This window comes from Protopterus annectens, chromosome 3.part0 (assembly GCF_019279795.1).
Source record: "Protopterus annectens isolate FY-2018-M chromosome 3.part0, PAN1.0, whole genome shotgun sequence".
NCBI lineage: Eukaryota > Metazoa > Chordata > Ceratodontiformes > Protopteridae > Protopterus > Protopterus annectens.
This window is the reverse complement of record NC_056731.1, coordinates 261,996,208-262,014,855: the sequence shown is the minus strand read 5'-3', so window position 1 is coordinate 262,014,855 and position 18,648 is coordinate 261,996,208. Positions and strand designations below refer to the sequence as shown.

At 41.6% G+C, this 18,648-nt stretch overlaps 1 protein-coding gene across 1 annotated transcript in view; it reads left to right on the top strand.

Annotated features, from left to right (window-relative positions):
* TSPAN13 (tetraspanin 13) overlaps positions 1-18,648 on the top strand; it is a 344,204-nt gene that overhangs the window by 108,331 nt on the left and 217,225 nt on the right. Inside the window, exon 2 of the mRNA XM_044064742.1 lies at positions 7,059-7,226. Within this exon, the coding sequence (XP_043920677.1) occupies positions 7,059-7,226 (168 nt within the window). The remainder of the gene's footprint in view (positions 1-7,058; positions 7,227-18,648) is intronic.

Below are 18,648 nucleotides of genomic sequence, written 5' to 3'. Positions count from 1 at the left end.
GAGCCTTTCTTAATTTTCCACAAGGATAGGGTGTCTTTGCGTACTAACCCTTCTTTTATGCCTAAAGTGGTTTCTAGTGTGGCTTTAAACCAAACTATTCATTTGCCTACTTTTTATGCAAACCCCCAAAATAAAGGGAGAGGATTTTGCACACTTTGGATATACACAGACAGTTGCGATATTATTTGAGCAGAACTAAAGGGTTCAGGCAGTCTCAGCAGTTGTTTGTTTCTTTTGCTTTGGGTTCTCAGGGCAAACCTGTTTCAAAACAAACTATTTCTAAGTGGATTGGTTTTGTATTGCTTTCTGTTATTCCCATCATGGTAAGGAGATTCCAGCTGGGATTAGGCCTCATTCCACTAGGGCTACTGCCACTTCTACAGCTTTTTAAGGGGTGGCTACTAAAGATATTTTGGAAGCAGCTACTTGGAGTTCAGTGCATACTTTCTCTAAGCATTACCACCTTCCACTTTACTCTAAATCTAGGGCTGGATTTGCCACTGCGATTTTACAGGGCATTTTGGCAGCCCCTAATGCTTTATAGTTTTGCCATCCTCCCTTACCTCTGCTTTGGGATTCTACCCATATGTAAGGACTGCAGCAATGTGAGATGAAGAACATAGTACAGTTTTGTACCTACCATATATGTAGATGTTCGAAGATCCACATTGCTGCAGTCCAATTTACCCTCCCTCCTTCCCCTCTGTAGTTAGAGGTGGTGGTGTGGTTTGGGTTGTACATATTGTAAATATGGTTAGTGCAGGGGTGGTTGGTTATTTTTTGCTATTTTTTGGCTTTGGCCTTTCTTGTTAGGGCCTTCTGACATCTGGGGCAAGAAAAGACTGAGGATATGACGTCGGTCATGCGCTTTTGTACCCTGACGTCCTGATGTCAGTTTTAAGCGCCTTGACCGACGTCAGCCTAATACTTTGGTATTCGGGCCGACCGAGGACAGCGGACTACCCATATGTAAGGACTGCAGCAATGTGGATCTTCGAACATCTACATATATGGTAGGTACAAAACTGTACTTTCTGCAGGGCCTCATAGCCACTCCTAATCCTATTTAGACCCAGCCGCCCAACCTCAGCTTTGGGATTCAACCCAAGTGTAATGACTGCAACAGTGAAACACAATGAACATAGTACAGTTGTATATCTACCATAAATGTAGATGTTCAAGTGTATTCACTGTTGCAGTCCATGTTACCCACCCACCATCCTCCTTTCTTTGCTGGGACTTATCTGTACTTCTCTATCCTATACAGCCTATGTGGTGTATTTGCTTGTAGATTAAGGTATTGTTTATTTCAGTGTATGTTTTTTATAAGCAATGTGTATTGCCTACCTTCTTGGGGGCACCTGACATCTGGGGCAAGAAAAACTGAAGAAAATGGCGTCAGCTGCATCTTGTATACCCCTGGCGCACTGCCGTCAGGGAAGAGGCGACAGCAACCGACGCCGGACCAGGACTTTGGAATTCAGGCCGACTGCGGGTAGCCTGCCAGCAGGATAACCCAAGTGTAATGACTGCAACAGTGAATACACTCTAACATCTACATTTATGGTAGGTACACAACTGTACTTTCTTCACTCTCTGCTTCCCTCTGGCACCACTCCAGACCTGGGTCGGCAACGTCTTCCATCCAGTTCTCTCAAAGCCTGTCCGAAGCCAAGGTTACAAGGTAATGCGAAAGTTTCTTCAGGCCCAAATCCAGTTGGGAGTCTTGCCTGCTCCATCCCCCTCTGGGGCCAGGAGCATGCAGTCCACCTTCTCCGATCCATCTCCCTGTTTCAGAGTCTGAAGGTCTGAGATTCCCAGGTGTCGAGGGGTTGGCGCTGATGGTTCCTGGTACCTCAGTGCCGACCGTTGCCCTGAGTGGCTCATCTCCAACGTTTTTGGGGCCAACCGACTCTCGCAGCCATAGCCTCAGAGTCATTTCCAAGGGGATGGTGTCGACATTGTGACTTAAGGGGTCGTCTCTTCCTCTCAGAGCTTTGGCGTTGAGAGGCTGAGCTCCGGCTCACCCCTCGACACAGGGAGCAGCGAATTTGGCCTCGGCTGGTCTGACTTCAGGATCTGCCTGCCTTCTGCCTTCAAGGTGGTGGCGAGGGTCCTCTTTGACACTTTCATCCTCTGAGTCCATCCTGGCTCTCTCTGTTTTCTGGGCCGGAGTCTGCCATCCTACCCCCTCAGCGACTGCCTGTTGCCACTTCACCCCAGGAGGTTCCCACACGGGAACTCCCTGAGACTTCTGAGTCCTCCCCGGATTTTCCCCCTGAGGAGCAACATCGGAAGTGTACATGCAAGAGGAGGTACTTGGACTCCCTGCAAGAGTCCCTCATTGATGATACCAACCTGGAGGAAGGGGAAGGTTCCCCTCGATCACCCCTGGAGGATGTCTCCTTTTGAGACATCATGGAGATCCTTCAGCAACGTGGTGGGTGGTCTACCCATAAGCCCAACCAGAACGAGTCTGTATTCCTGGAGGCATTTGGCACATGACCCTCTACCTCCTGGGTGTCCCCTCCTGCAGATTCCCTAGTGGATCTATCTCATCTAGGGCATGGAAGGAACCGGATGCAGTTGAGCCTATCCTCAGGCACCCAGATAAGGCACTCAGTGCTCCTGCAGACAAACAGCACTTGTCCAAAGGGTCCCTGGTTGTTTCCATGATTGTGGCGTCCACCAAAAATGAGCTCTTCAGTTCATCCTCCAGACAGGGAGTCTCGGGTGATGGGTCGTTTTGGAAAGTGGACCTACACATCGGCCATCTTTGGCTTACGTGCACTGAATTCTTTGGCATATGTAATCAGACTGCAGTGGGACCTGGTCAAGGAGGTCGTTGAGTCTGTCTCAGGGTCCATGTCTGCAGAGGAGAAGGTTTTCTCCTCCTGCATGGCCACTCTCATTTCTATCTCTAATACGTCCATGAGTCTCCTATCACACGCAACGGGGGGTGCCTCTAGGACTGCAGGAACAGACGTGGCCATTAGGCGGCATGCTTGGCACCAGCTCTGTGCTGTTTTGAAGCTCTTAAGGAATCTTTCGCAAACGCCCCATACGATGATTCCACCTTGTTTTAGAAGAACTGTTTGTGATACATTAGTCCAGAGCGAGAAGGGCAGGAAGACTTTGTCTGCTGTCAAGATCCACTTCTCCACCCCACAACATTCCTTTTTTAGGAATCTGTGTGCGGTCAAGATGATGTAGTTCAGGAAGTCTCAAGGTCCTTCCCAAGATGCTCAGGATTCGCCTTTCCCCAAAGGGGATTGCCGCCCTCGTGGCAGATGGGGTCTGAAGAACCTCAGGATACTTTCTTAGACAGACCTTTCCAGCAACCCTGAAGGGTTGCCTGACTGCTAGGCTCTGGAGGCAGTTGGGGGAAGACTATCTCTGCACCCAGCAGCCTGGGAGTCCATTACAAACGTTCTTTGGGTTCTGCAGATCATATCCAGAGGTTACTCAATTTCCCTTTCTCCATCCCCCTGTCCCATTTCCCACCAGACACCTCCCAGATGTGCCACCCTCTCAGTGGGAGGAGGCAGCTACAGAAGTTACCAGGCTGCTCACAAAATGAATCATCCAGCTCACCCCCCCCCCCCCAGACTAGCCCAGATCAGGAATTTATTCCAGGTTCTATTTAGTGCCAAAGAAAATGAGGGACTTAAGATCCATTCTGGATCTTTCAACCCCGAGCCTGCCAGGTGCCAAGACAAAAATCCGGATGGTCACCCTTCAGTCCATTCTGCCCTTCCTGTAGATGAATGACTGGATGTGCTCAGTGGACCTCCAGGACACGTACTACCATATCAAGATGAGCAGGCATTCTTGGAGGTTTCTCCACTGGTTAGGAGCAAATCAGTTTCAGTTCCAAGTGCTCCCTTTTGGGCTCATCACCGTCCCCTGGTGATCACCAAAGTGATGGCTCACCTGCAACTGCAGGGTTTTCAGGTTTTTCCCTACCTAGACGATCGACTCCTCTCCGTTCCCTCCAGTCATCAATTGATTCAAGCCAGGGATCATCTCCTTCAGATTGCTCAGCACCTATGTATTACCATAAACCCCAACAAGTCTCAGCTGACTCTAATGCAGGTACTGGATTTCATAAGTGCTTGGCTAGACACTACCCAGGGCAGGGTGTTTCTACCTATGGACAGATGGTTATCTTTCCACTGTCATGTCCTGCACATGCTCCAAGCCAGTCTTCCCCTGGCAGTTTCAGTTCTTCAGGTGTTGGGTTCCATGGTAACCACGATCACTCTTGTCCCGACTGCATGTCTCCATGTGAGGGTTCCGCAATGGGCCTTAGCTGTTCAATGGTCTTTGCTAGACTTTGCCTTGTCGCATCCTTCTTTGGTGGCTCTGATCCCTAGACCTCCTTCAGGTTCAGCCGTTTGTTCTTCTGTTCCCTGCAATCAGGGTGACCACGGATGCCCAGGTGGTGGTGGGGCATTGCATGGGAAGGATGGTCCAAGGCACGTGGTCCTCCCTGGAGACCAATCTGCATATCAGAGTCCTGGAGTTAAGTGCGGTGCTTTTGGCATTGAAAGCTCTCCATGCCTTTCTTCCTCCTGGGACTGTTGCCATACAGACAGACAGTATGTCAGTAGTCTGGTACATCAACAAACAGGGGGGAGCCAGATCTTACCCCTTCACTGTGAAACCATGAGATTGTGGGAGTGAGCTATCTCCACCAGTCATTTTCTGGTGGCAAAGTACATTCCAGGGAGGTCCAGCATTTTGGCGGACAGGCTCAGCAGGTGTATTTTGATGTCTTATGAATGATCTCTGAATCCTTTAGTAGTGCAAAAGATCCCGTGCTTTCTTCTCCTGTTAAGATCATCTTGGTAGTAGTGCACACATATTCTACCTGGAAGGTTTATTCAAGTAAATGGAAGCATTTTTCGATCTGTGCTTCTCAGCATGACCTGGATCCTTTTACTTTGCCAGTTGCAGCCATTTTGGAATTTTTAGCAGACATTTTTAATCATGATGCTAGTTTCTCTACAGTTAAGGTGCAATTCACAACAATTTCTAACTTTCACATAAATGGAAATTCGGCTTTGTAAGGCATTTTTGAAAGGAACCTTTCTTGTTGGTCCTCTAGTTAAGGACCTGATGCCCCCTTGGGATCTTATCTTTGTGCTGCAGGCCTTTTCTCCTCTTGAACCAGCGGCCATGGTTGATTTGCAGCGTGTCATGGAAGACTACCTTTTTGGTAGCAATTACCTCAGCCAAGAGAGTTTCTGAGATCCAAGCCTTATCTGTCAAGCCCCCTTATATGGCCTTTCTTAAAGATAGGGTATCCCTGCAGACCAGTCCATCTTTCCTACCAAAGGTGGCATCAAAATCTAATCTTAACCAGGTTATCAGTTTGCCAGTTTTCTTTACAAATGTCCAAAATAAGGGAGAGTACAAATTGCACTTGCTTCATGTACACAGGCAGCTGCATTTCTATTTGCATAGAACAAAATCCTTTAAGTCGTATCAAATTTTTGTTTCCTTTTCTAAACCTTTTTTGGGGAAGCCTGTTTCTAAAGTTTCTATAGCTTGATGGATTTCTGAGTGCATTTTGTTGGCCTATCAAGTCAATGTTATCTTCACCAGGACATGTGTGGGTGCATTCCCCCAGATCTGTTGCTACCTCTGCGGTCCTTTGGTCCAGGGTTTCTTTAGATATCTGCTCTGTGGCTACCAGGGTGTCATCGCGCACATTTATTTGCCATTATAAATTGGATCTTCCTGTCAGGGACAAGGCATCTTTTGGCTCCGCCATGCTCCAGAACATCCTTCCATGAGGACCTCCCAGGGTTTATTGGTAGCTGTGGACTCTGTTCTTCAGGTCGAAGATCAAATGAAAACAACTTCAGATAAATAAGTTATGTACTTGCCATAACGTTCCATCTGAGTTGTTGCTTTTCATTGGTCTTCAACTGTCCCTTCCTCCTCCCTCTGCCTTGCCTGTACTGTGTAGTGGACTGGATGGAAGAAGCATAGTCCACTGTCCTGGCTAGCTCACTCTTTGACAAGTCTTTTTGTGGGTTGCGCTAGGTTATTGGTATTGTCTAGGTTGGGGTGCTGCTGCTCAGCAACCAACTTGATCTGAGGGGGGAGGGAGATAAGAGTATTCTGGGTACAGGAGGATCTTGAACTTTGGATCCAATTGTGTGTGTGTGAGGCCGAGTCGGATCCGTGATGGATCCGAGTCCCTCAGGTTGAAGACAAATGAAAAGCAACAACTCTGATGGAATGTTATGTTAAGTACATAACTTATTTTTAATGTTCTTGCTTTTGTTGGAGTGCACACCATGTATATATGTTTTGACATATGACTTTTTGTTTATAGGCCATTATTTGTGGTTCTTATCACAGTTGAACACTGGCTTTTAAAAGCACTGTCATGCTGAAACTGAAATGTAGCCAGACATTTCAGATTTGTGCAACAGACTTCAACATTTTAGGCTCGCAGTAAAAAAACTGTTATTTTGTTTAGCACCAAATATTAAAAATGCGTAATTGAAAATGCAGCTTGTACTCCAAAATTGTCTGAATGGACTCCTTTACTTGGACATCTACTGATATAATAAACATACTTCCCTCTACATACATTGCTCTCATTCCTGGCTCAGTTGTTTCCTTTGTTGTATTGAGTTGATCAAAGTGTTGCCAGTCGCACACTACTTTTTCCACTTTGGCTTACGTAGTGCATGCCCAGCTATAGTCGTGGGAGCTGTCAGAGCACTAGCTCATGTAAGGAGTCTGGACAAATAAGATGCTGCTGTCATTTTTGATAGGGGTTCATTTGGTTTGTTCTACACAGTGCAGGTATGAGCACATAGTGTTCTTCAGCCCAAGCAACATAATGAAACTCTTGTATCTGAAATTGTTTTCTGTTTGTATTTCTGTCTTGTAAAGCTTTCAGTTATCATATGTCATCACTAAATGGAAACTAGAATGGTCATCAAAGGGAATAAAGTATATTTTCATAAAAGATATTAGGGTAAATCAGAATATGACTTTTTCCATTCATACTTCTGTTATTTTTTTTGTTTTAGATGGTCAGTTTGCTGCTGATCGGAATTGCAGCCTGGGGCCTGGGATTTGGACTCATTTCCAGCCTACGAGTTGTTGGAGGAGTGTTTGGAGTGGGCATTTTTCTTTTCCTCATTGCTCTGATTGGGTTGATTGGTGCTATCAAGCACCACCAGGTGTTACTGTTCTTTGTATCCTTTAGTGAAAATTGGTAGTTACATTGTTTACTTGCCTGATATTTGTTAACAGAAATGAAGAGCCATATATAGAGAATAAACAAAAATGTAAAAAAATGGTTTGTAGAGAGGTGAATGTTATGAATATGAACGTTATGCTAAGAAATGTGTGTGACTACATGGAATTTACCTTTTAAGTCTTGTGATGAAGCATGTTGAAATCCATTGTGTGGAATGGTTCAGGGGTAAGACTTGGACATGAGCTTCAATTTCTTGAAAATCTGATTAAAATTGAACTTTAGAATTATTCTGGTTAAGGACACTGAGAAAGTGATGAGGGCACTTACGAAGAATTTAAAAAAATGAAAACTTTTAATACAAATGTAGTATAGAAAAGTTGCACACTAAATTACATGTTCTGTTTGATTTCAGAGTTGTTGTAGTTAATAACCTTAGATGGAGAAATATATATGAGTAGAATGTTGCTGTTGTCAAAAACCATCTTTTTTTATAATTCACAGTATGTCTAACTGTAGTCCCAAGAAAGTAAGTTCAGATGTCCTTCCTTACTAGTGTTGCAGTATTCCTCACTTTTGTTAAGTGTTGAAATTTGATTGTTCACTGTTTACTGAATGGTTACTGAATGGATCCAGTCAGTCTCTTCCTCCCCATCCTCTGAACCAGACAGAAATGTTTCCTCAGGTTCTTCAGCCTTTACATATCCAAGGGAGTTGTAGAACCAATGCCTGCAAGTTAAAGTGCAAAGGCTTCTACTCTAGAATGTTCGTGTACCAAAAAAAGAGGCCTCTTGGAGACCGATACTAGATATTTAATTTCTGAATTTGTGAGTGGAAGCTCAAAAGATCAAAATGTTGACCTTGGAGAATCTATTGCCCATCATGGTAACTCTAGACCAAAAACATGTTTACTGCCACATTCCAGTAGCTATAGTTTCCAAGCTTCTCTGTTTCTGTGGGACATTATCAGTTCTCTGCATTACCATCTGGTTTATCTGCAGCTCTAAAGGGTATTTACAAAGTCTAGCCCCAGCCATAGCTTATGTCAGACTGAATGGAATTCACATCTTTCCTGGTTTTAGGTGACTTGCTTATCTTTGAAAAGTGTTATCCGAATGTCAAAAGTCATTAAAATAGGTTTTGTCTCTCTTGACCAGTCTGGGATTCCAGCTAAGTATTGCAAAATTCTCCTTGATTCTCTCTCTCAGAATTGTGTTTCTGGGATGCCTTATAGATTCTTGTCTTCAAAAAGTCTGTTTCAAGGTGGATTTTTATCTGAAATCTTCCTAAACTGCTCCAACTGGTCTCTGGTATTTACAAGAGAATTTTTTCAGGATCTTAGGTTTCATGGCTTTTATGATTTTCATGATAATGTCAAGCCAGATTATACATGAGAAGGATACAGTGGGTTCTGAAAAGAAAAAACACACATACCCTGCATTTGCATTCTCTGGAGAATCAAATTCCATTTTGAGGGCTTTATTGTTGGAGACTAATCCAACTCACCCAGGTTTCCCTTTCTGTCTGTCACCACAGATGTCTCAAATTTTGCTTAGGGAGTAGTTTCCAGAAGGGTAAAAAATGCAAGGCCTGTGGAATCCTTCAGATGGACCAAAACACATCAGTCTTTTAACTCATTACAGCCGAGTGTACCTCTAGCCATGTAGTTACCTCCTACTCTGCCTCTAGGCATCGCATATTGCTTGTTCATATTTACATTAATAATTCCAAAACCATGCTGCATACAAGGTATCAGAATATTGTATCTTGAAGAATACATGATGGCAAACACAATTGTATTGATCGTCCAACAAGTAGAGATAGTAACTAGTAAAACAAAAAACACTGGTAGTGCCAAAGTAAAACCAGCATGCCTTTATTAACGTAAAACCTTAGACTGACTAAGAGCTTTCACCCGTGTAGGGCATCTTCAGTCAGTTTGTTACAACTCATCACAACCTTTAAATATACACTTCAATTAACACTGATATCAAAATACTAATTGGGTACAATGATTCTATTATGTATACTTTATAATTTAACCCTTAACTTTTTGATGTTAACTTATACCAGTTATTTTGAAAACACCAACTATACAGTTGTCAGTAATGTGTTTACTTTACATGAGAATTATTTCAACACTTGAGTTCTGAAAAAACATTGAGATATAAAAAATTGTATATATATAAAATATAAAGTAATGTAAAAAAAATATGTAAATAGAAAAAAGTCATAAAATACTCAATTGTTTGTAATTTCAAACTGTTAAATGCATGAAGCTTTATGTTTAATATACATGCTAGGGATAAGGTGTCGTTGATGCCAGGTGGATTGCTTGCATCTAGTCGTATTTGCCAGAAGCATTCCCTGACTTCTAGAATGGTTTTATAATCGCCACCAAAGTCTTTGGTGTACAATCTGTCTGTAACAAAAAATAAATTTTTTTTGTAATTGATACATTCCTTACTGTGGTTGAATAGGGATTTCCTGTTTTTAATGTCCCTGTTGTGTTCCATAATCCTTTGTCTCAACTTCCTTGTGGTCATTCCAATGTAGAAAGCTGGACAAGATAGACAAGTTTCCACATATAATAACCATGTTGGTGTTGCAATTGCAATAACCAGGGCTTTTCAAAGACCTTTTGTAATTGCCTACTTAAACATATGGGCCATCATTGATGTATTTACATGCTTTGCAATTGCAAGATTTGGCCATCCTAGCTAGCCTTTGACTAGTAGGTGTGTGGATATTCTCTCCAAATGTTCTTTAATATTCAGACCCCTACTGTTGATGAATTTAGGGTGTTTTCCTAGTGTGTCTAGCATGTCTGTAGGAAGTACATTTTGCCATGTTGATTGGATAATCTCTTTAACCTTAATGGTTGTGGTAATATGTTGTAAAACCATGCTTGTCTGGATGTCTTTGACTTTGTCTATGAATATTGCTATTCTCTGTGGCCCTTTGACTATCTGACAAAATGAGTCTGAAATCTATGTCTCTTCTTCCAATAATGTCCTGTTTTACAGAGGTTAGCAAATCCATAGGATAATCCCGTTCAACAAACAGGCCAACTGATACCTCCAGTTCTTCCAAGAATCCACTGTCTTCACTAACTATGTGTGATACCCTATTCATCTGGCCTTTTACCACATTCTTCTTCACATAATAAGGATGGCAACTCTCATAGTGTAAAAATGTGTTACTGTATGTCTTCTTCCTAAATAATTTTGATTGTACCTTCCCATCTTTAGTGTATAACTGTAAATCCAAATAGTCAATGGTGTTTGTCTGCCTTACTCGTGAATTTCAAAAAAGTTGTACTGTTGTTGAGGTAACCTATAAAGTCGTCCAACTCGTCTCAGGTTCCATTCCAAAGGAACAGTATGTCGTCCAAAAATCTTAAATAAATAGTAATTTTGGATCTGTACCTGGATGTCAGGACATTGTTCCTCCCATTCGGCTAATACTAAGTTGGCATAAATGGGCGCACATTTAGCACCCAAAGCAACTCCAGTGGACTGTTTGTAAAATTCACCTTCAAAGCCGATGTAATTATTTTCTAAAACAATCCGCATCAAATCAACCAGTAAGCTTCTCTTCACCTGATATATGTGACTATGTTTAAACTGCTGGCAAACCAGTCTAGACCAATGTCGTGAGGTATCACTGAAAACAAGTTTACTATGTTAATAGTTACAAACCAAAATTCATCTAGGTTTAAGTCGGATAGAATCCTACGACAATCCAGACAATGCCAGGAATCTTTCAGTATGTGTGGTATATTGTCAAAGTATTCTTACTAGTAATGTCTATAAAAGCTGCTAATGATTCAGTTTTTGATCCCCTGGCCGCCACTATTGGTCTAAAAGGGGGATTAATGATATATTTATTAATCTTGAGGATTCCGAATAAACTAGGCATAACTGGATGTTCCACTAACATGTAGTTGCACTCTTCGTAATTAATTATTCCTTCACAAAGCAATTCATAAAGTTGCCAGTCAGTTTTTGTGTATGCCCTCTGAACTTCAAATTTAGAGACCAATTCATAGGTGCTGAGTCATGTAATATGCTCTGCATGTTCCAAGAGTAGTCGGTGTTCGTCATTATGACTACACCGCCCCCTTTGTCCAATTTCATGACCCTACGTTCCTTGTTGGATGAAAGTTCCTTCAGGCAGAATTCTTCTGCAGATGTTAAATTCTTATTGGTTGGTAGCCTTTTGTCAATCAGTCTCCTAATCTGAGTGACACATAAACGTTCAAATACTGATATCAAAGGGTTGCTAGGTGGTATAAACACACTACTACTTTTAACTGTAAATGTCTGTGTCTCTCTACCAATGGTATGTTTGTTCCCAAAAACAATCTTAAATTCAGTTGTCTAGTATATAACTTCAAGTTAATAAGTAATTTACTAATGTCATATTTGAAATTCGGTGCAAACGAAAAACCTTTTTTCATTAAACTCATGTGACTGTCGGAAATTTTTAAATCCGAGTAATTGTAGATGTGAAATGATTTGTCACCAGAAATAGTAGGACCATCATTGCTATTAATACTAATACTGTGATTCAAGGGAGTAACAGAAAAGTCATAGTAAGAGCCTGTTGATAAGTCATTGTTGTCCAATAAACTGTCCTTGTTGATGGACGTAGAATCTAAAACTTCGTCAGTTGTAAATGTTTTCCCTGTGGTGCCAGGTGTTGCTGTTGCAGTTGTTCCTCCTCTGTCTCCCACCCCTCCAGTTGCTTTCTGACTGGAAACCCTGTCGTTGAGGTGTTCTCTGATCCAAATAATCCTGTGGCTGACCCCGATTTCTAAATCCGTCCGAGCACCTCAGTGGGGGTGGGTTTTTTTAAAAAACTGTTCCTCTTTCTGTGTCCGTTTGTATCCCTTCAACATCACCAACCTCAGTTTGAATTGTCTCCCTCCTTGCATCCATTTCTCTGTTACAACAATGACTTAACAGACTCTTACTACGACTTTTCTGTTACTCCCTTGAATCAAAATATTAGTACTAATAGCAATGATGGTCCTACTATTTCTGGTGACAAATCATTTCACATCTACAATTACTCGGATTTAAAAATTTCCAACAGTCACATGAGTTTAATGAAAAATTTTTCATTTGTACCGAAGTTCAAATATGACATTAATAAATTACTTATTAACTTGAAGTTATATACTAGACAATTGAATTTAAGATTGTTTTTTGGGAACAAACATACCATTGGTAGAGGGACACAGACATTTACAGTTAAAAGAAGTAGTGTGTTTATACCACCTAGCAACCCTTTGATATCAGTATTTGAACGTTTATGTGTCACTGAGATTAGGAGACTGATTGACAAAAGGCTACCAACTAATAAGAATTTAACATCTGCAGAAGAATTCTGCCTGAAGGAGCTTTCATCCAACAAGGAACGTAGGGTCATGAAACCAGACAAAGGGGGTGGTGTACTCATAATGACAAACACCGACTACTCTTGGAACATGCAGAGCATATTACATGACACCTATGAATTGGTCTCTAAATTTGAAGTTCAGAGGGCATACACAAAAATTGACTTTATGAATTGCTTTGTGAAGGAATAGTTAATTACGAAGAGTACAACTACATGTTAGTGGAACATCCAGTTATGCCTAGTTTATTTGGAATCCCCAAGATTCATAAAGATATCATTAATCCCCCTTTTAGACCAATAGTGGCGGCCAGGGGATCAAAAACTGAACCATTAGCAGCTTTTATAGACAGTAAGTATACTTTGACAATATACCACACATACTGAAAGATTCCTGGCATTGTCTGGACTGCCTTAGGATTCTATCCGACTTAAACCTAGATGAATTTTGGTTTGTAACTGTTGGCATAGTAAACTTGTTTTCAGTGATACCTCACGACATTGGTCTAGACTGGTTTGCCAGCAGTTTAACTAAACATAGTCACATACATCAGGTGAAGAGAAGCCTACTGGTTGATTTGATGCGGATTGTTTTAGAAAACATTTACATCGTCTTTGAAGGTGAATTTTACAAAAAATCCACTGGAGTTGCTATGGGCGCTAAATGTGCACCCATTTATGCCAACTTAGTATTAGCCGAATGGGAGGAACAATATGTCCTGACATCCGGGTATAGATCCAAAATTACTATTTAAGATTTTTGGACGACATATTGTTCCTTTGGAATGGAACCCAAGACGAGTTGGATGACTTTATAGGTTACCTCAACAACAGTACGTTTTTGAAATTCACTAGTAAGGTGGACAGAAACACCATTGACTATTTGGATTTACAGTTATACACTAAAGATGGGAAGGTACAATCAAAATTATTTAGGATGAAGACATACAGCAACACATTTTTACACTGAGAGTTGCCATCCTTATTATGGAAGAAGAACATGGTAAAAGGCCAGATGATTAGGGTATCACAAGACAGTAGATTCTTGGAAGAACTGGAGGTATTAGTTGGCCTGTTTGTTGAACGGGATTATCCTATGGATTTACTAACCTCTGTAAAACAGGACATTATTGGAAGAAGAGACATAGATTTCAGACCCGTTTTGTCAGATAGTCAAAGGGACACAGAGAATAGCAATATTCATTGACATGAAGTCAAGGACATCCAGACAGGCATGGTTTTACAACATAACACCACAGCCATTAAGGTTAAAGACATTATCCAATCAACATGGCAAAATGTGCTTCCACAGACATGCAAGACACACTAGGAAAACACCCTAAATTCATCAACAGTAGGGGTCTGAATATTAAAGAACATTTGGAGAGAATATCCACACCTACTAGTCAAAGGTCAGCTAGGATGGCCAAATGTGGCAATTGCAAAGCATGTAAATACATCAGTGATGGCCCATATATTCAAGTGAGCAATTACAAAAGGTCTTTGAAGAACCCTGGTTATTGCAATTGCAACACCAACATGGTTATATATGTGGCAACTTGTCTATCTTGTCCAGCTTTCTACATTGGAATGACCACAAGGAAGTTGAGACAAAGGATTATGGAACACAACAGGGACATTAAAAACAGGAAATCAACTAATTCCCTATTCAACCACAGTAAGGAATGTATCAATTACAAAAAAAATGTATTTTTTGTTATAGACAGAGTGTACACCAAAGACTTTGGTGGCGATTATAAACCCATTCTAGAAGTCAGGGAATGCTTTTGGCAGATATGACTAGATGCAAGCAATGCACCTGGCATTAACAACACCTTATCCCTAGCATGTATACTAAAACATAAGGCTTCATGCATTTAACAGTTTGAAATTACAAACAATAGAGTATTTTCTGACTTTTTGTATTTACATATTATTTTGCATTACTTTATATTTTATATATATACATTTTTTTATATTTTTTATATCTCTAAATGTTTTTTTCAGAATTCAAGTGTTGAAATAATTCACATGTAAAGTAAACATATTACTGACAACTGTATACTTGGTGTTTTCAAAATAACTGGTATAAGTTGACATCAAAAAGTTAAGGGTTAAATTATAAAGTATACATAATAGAATCATTGTACCCAATTAGTATTTTGATATCAGTGTTAATTGAAGTGTATATTTAAAGGTTGTGATGAGTTGTAACAAACTGACTCTGGAGATGCCCTACATGGGTGAAAGCGCTTAATCAGTCTAAGGTGTTACGTTAATAAAGGCATGGTGGTTTTACTTTGGCACTACCAGTGTTTTTTGTTTTACAATTGTATCGATGTTTGACCTCTGTCAATGAGTATTTGAACTATAAGATGAAAAAAAGGCTCAAGTTACACTCACTGGGAGTTAAAAGTACATACTCAAAAGAGCTGTACTGGAGGGAATGAGTTAAAAGATGTGCAATTCTTGCCTTTGAAGTTTCTCAATCACGTTTGGTAACCAGGACCCTTTCAAGTGATTGCAGACAATGCTACCGCCATGTGCTATATAAACAGGCAGGGAGGTAGAAGGGCATACTCCCTACTCAGGCTGGCAGTGATGGCTTGTAAGTTAACTATTCAGCATTTTTCTTATTCCTCCAAGTGTCTTGCATTCCATCCAAGCAAAACATAGTGGAAGGCAAGCTGAACCAGATGAAGATAGACTCTCACAAGTAGAATTTGAACGAGTCTTCCATGAATTGATCCAGTCAAGTTGTGGGAAATACCTCAAATAGATCTGTTCACCTCCTTTCAAAACAGACTACTAAACAAGTTTTGTTCCAGGGCCCTTAGCAAGCAAGCCCAGAAAATGGATACATTTTCATTTTCCTCATGCATTTCCACCGTTTCCAGGTAATTCTGAAACTTCAGAAGGCTAGCCCAAAAATCATTGTAGTGACCACCTTTTGGCACAGTCAACATTGGTTCTCCCTTCTTATGGAACTGGCGAAGGGTAATTACCCCAAGCTTCCTCACAGACTGGATGTAGGCTCACAAGACAGGAGAGTTTGATACACCCCCAGTATCAGTCAGCTTCAGGTGACTGCCTTGATGATTAAATTTTAGTACCTTTTATGGACTTCATTCCATGAGGACTTGGAGCAGGTACTAAAGGAGGCAGGAAAGCGTGCTACTAGAAAATCCAGTATTGGTAAGTAGAAGTGATTTTTTTTGTTGTTGGTGCCTAACCAATTAGCAAGGACCCATGAGGGATATTGTACCACTGGTACTCAAATATTTGAGAGTTACTTGCCTCTGGCCTCACTTATTATTCTGTAAAAGTTCATCTTGTGGCCATTTCAGCTTGTCTGCCCATGAATCTTCTTTCTCTGTTTGCTGTAAAACCGTTTCTAAAAGGAGTTTTACATCTGCAGCCTCCTTGTAAACCATTGCTCCTAATTGGTATCTCAACTGTGTGCTGGAGAAATTGACCGTCACCTTTTGAACCTTTCCAGTCAGTTTGATTTAAGATTCTTGACTTGAAAGACTATAGTCATCATTGCTTTGACATCATCAAGAAAAGTATCCAAGTAGCAAACTGTCATGGTGGGTGAACCCTATCCGATTTTCCACAAGAATAGTTTCTCTTTAAGAACAAACCCTACTTTCATGCCCAGAGTAGTTTTAGAGTTTACTTTGAATCAAGCTATTTAATCTCCCAGATGTTCTTCATTTTTCATTGTTGCAGTAATTACATTTGGGTTATCTGCTTGCAGTAGCCCTCAATCGGCCTGATTTAACAAAGTCTTGGGTCCGTCGGTTGCTGTCTCTTCTTCCGTGATGTCAAGTCGTCAGGGATATAAAACATGCAGCCGACATCATTAGTAACAATATTTAGAGCACAACCTAGAGCTGTTTACTGAATTTCCTGTTTGCACTTATTTTTAAAATCGTTTTTTTCTCAGAACTTGCATTTTATCTGTCTTTGGCCTAGCACTCTTGTGTGGGGTCATTTACTGCACTGTTATAACTTGTTGATATTTGTGAACCTCTGCTATCTCTGAAAAAAACAAAAACAAAAAAAATCTTGCTTTTTTTTCCCACTTTTCTGAGATTTAAAAAAGTTCAGTTACAGGCTTGCTGTTCTTGAACTGTTTGTAAGTTTCTTGGAGGCCATTTTTTGCTTGGGCTAAAGTGAAGTCTCTCTGTTGATCAGTGGCAGTGAAAAACATTGAGCAGCCTGCCTGCCCCTGTGGGAGTGGTTACTGACTTGAAACTGTAGTTTTATTGGCCATTTTGGGTCAATTCCTAACTCCTTCATCTTCCTCTCTTAAAACCCTCTTTTGCGCGGTTTTGCACATTTTTGTGCATAGCGCAACAGCGGGCAGCGCTGCCTAATTGGGTTTAAACTATTCCTGGCTCCACAAAGTTTGCTTTTCACTTTTTCCCTTAGAACTGCTCTATCTCTCAATTTAAACACCATATTCTCATTCTAAGGCCCTTCGCTGGTCCAATTAAGTAATCCTACAAGTTAGCACTATTAAACCATGAGCACTACTTACTCTTATACTCTCTACGATTACCCTGTCCTCTATTGGTCTGTCTTAAATTCAGTTTCCCTATATTACTCTAGCATGTCCAAAGGTCAGGCAGTGGTTTCCTCTCCAGTCCAGCTGGTGAATCTGGGAATTTTGAGGCAATGTTACAACTGTCTCATGTACACGGACAACCCTCTCCTCCTCCAAACAGGTTCAAATATATGTGAGAGATGCAACTATTTAGCCAAACTGGAGGCTGAGCTCTCTCATCTCAAAACTGGTGTAACCAGTGAGGAGGAGAAGGTAACCTCACACAACACAATTCCAGTATCACATAGTCCCACCACATCAGCGAACCAAACACATAAATACACAAAAACATACTCGGAGGCTCTAAATAAAAATCTATCTAAGCAACAGAGACCTCCAAAGCAGACATCCAAGCAAACGCTACCTCAAAACAAAACATGCACAACACATAGCCCACAAAGTCAGTGTGCCAAGCAGCCACAGCCCTTAAGGCTGAATAACACACCTGATACTCTTGTAATAGGTGACTCTATTGTCAGACACATTGACGTCCCGCTCACCAGGCTGAATAAAGAGAAGGTCACGGTGAGCTGCTTGTCGGGTGCTAGGATCCGCCACATAACGCAAGCACTCAGGTCACTCCAAAGCAAATACAAATATGACTCAGTCATTGTACATGCTGGTGTGAATGACCTGAGACGTACCTCCCTGGACTACATGAAAAGAGACATAGAGGAGCTCTCTGATCATGTAGCCCAGGCTGTTATGACCCTGACCTTGAGCAGCATCTTACCCTCACTTAGAATGATGCCACAGTACAAAGACAAAATGATCGATGTTCTTCGTCTCACATTGCTGCAGTCATAACCTGTGGGTAGTCCGCTGTCCTCGGTCGGCCCGAATACCAAAGAGCTAGGCTGGCGTCGGTCATTGTCGCCCAGAGCTGACGTCAGTACGTAGTGGTACTTAAGCGCATGACCGACGCCATATCCCCAGTCTTTCTTGCTGCGTGGTCCGAAGCAGAAGCAGCGTTTGCAAGTGCCGTTCGGCGTTCTGAAATTTTCATTTATCGAGTTTCAGACCGAAGACCAAGTTGGGCTAAGTACCCCGTTGGGGAAATTTTTTGTCTTTTCTTTTTGTATTCCTTGCTTGGGGCCTGAGCACAACGTGGTCGGGTGTCGCTTTTGTGCTAGATTTAATAAGCGCACCATTAAACGTAGATTAGACTGTGCCAGGCTTGTTTTCGGTAAACGGTGTAACTATAACATGCCGTCGGATCCTCCGACGCCCGCTACCGCTAAAAAGCGCAAAGATAAATCTTTGAGGTCTAAACCGGATGAGTCGTCCGTTGCAGACGCCGGTTCTTCGGAGCCTCCGGTTGAATCTGTGGATCCTGCCGAGGGTTCGGCTGAATCCCAGGGGGAACCTTTACTTTTGCAGGAGTTGGCCTCTCAGGAGTTAGGCC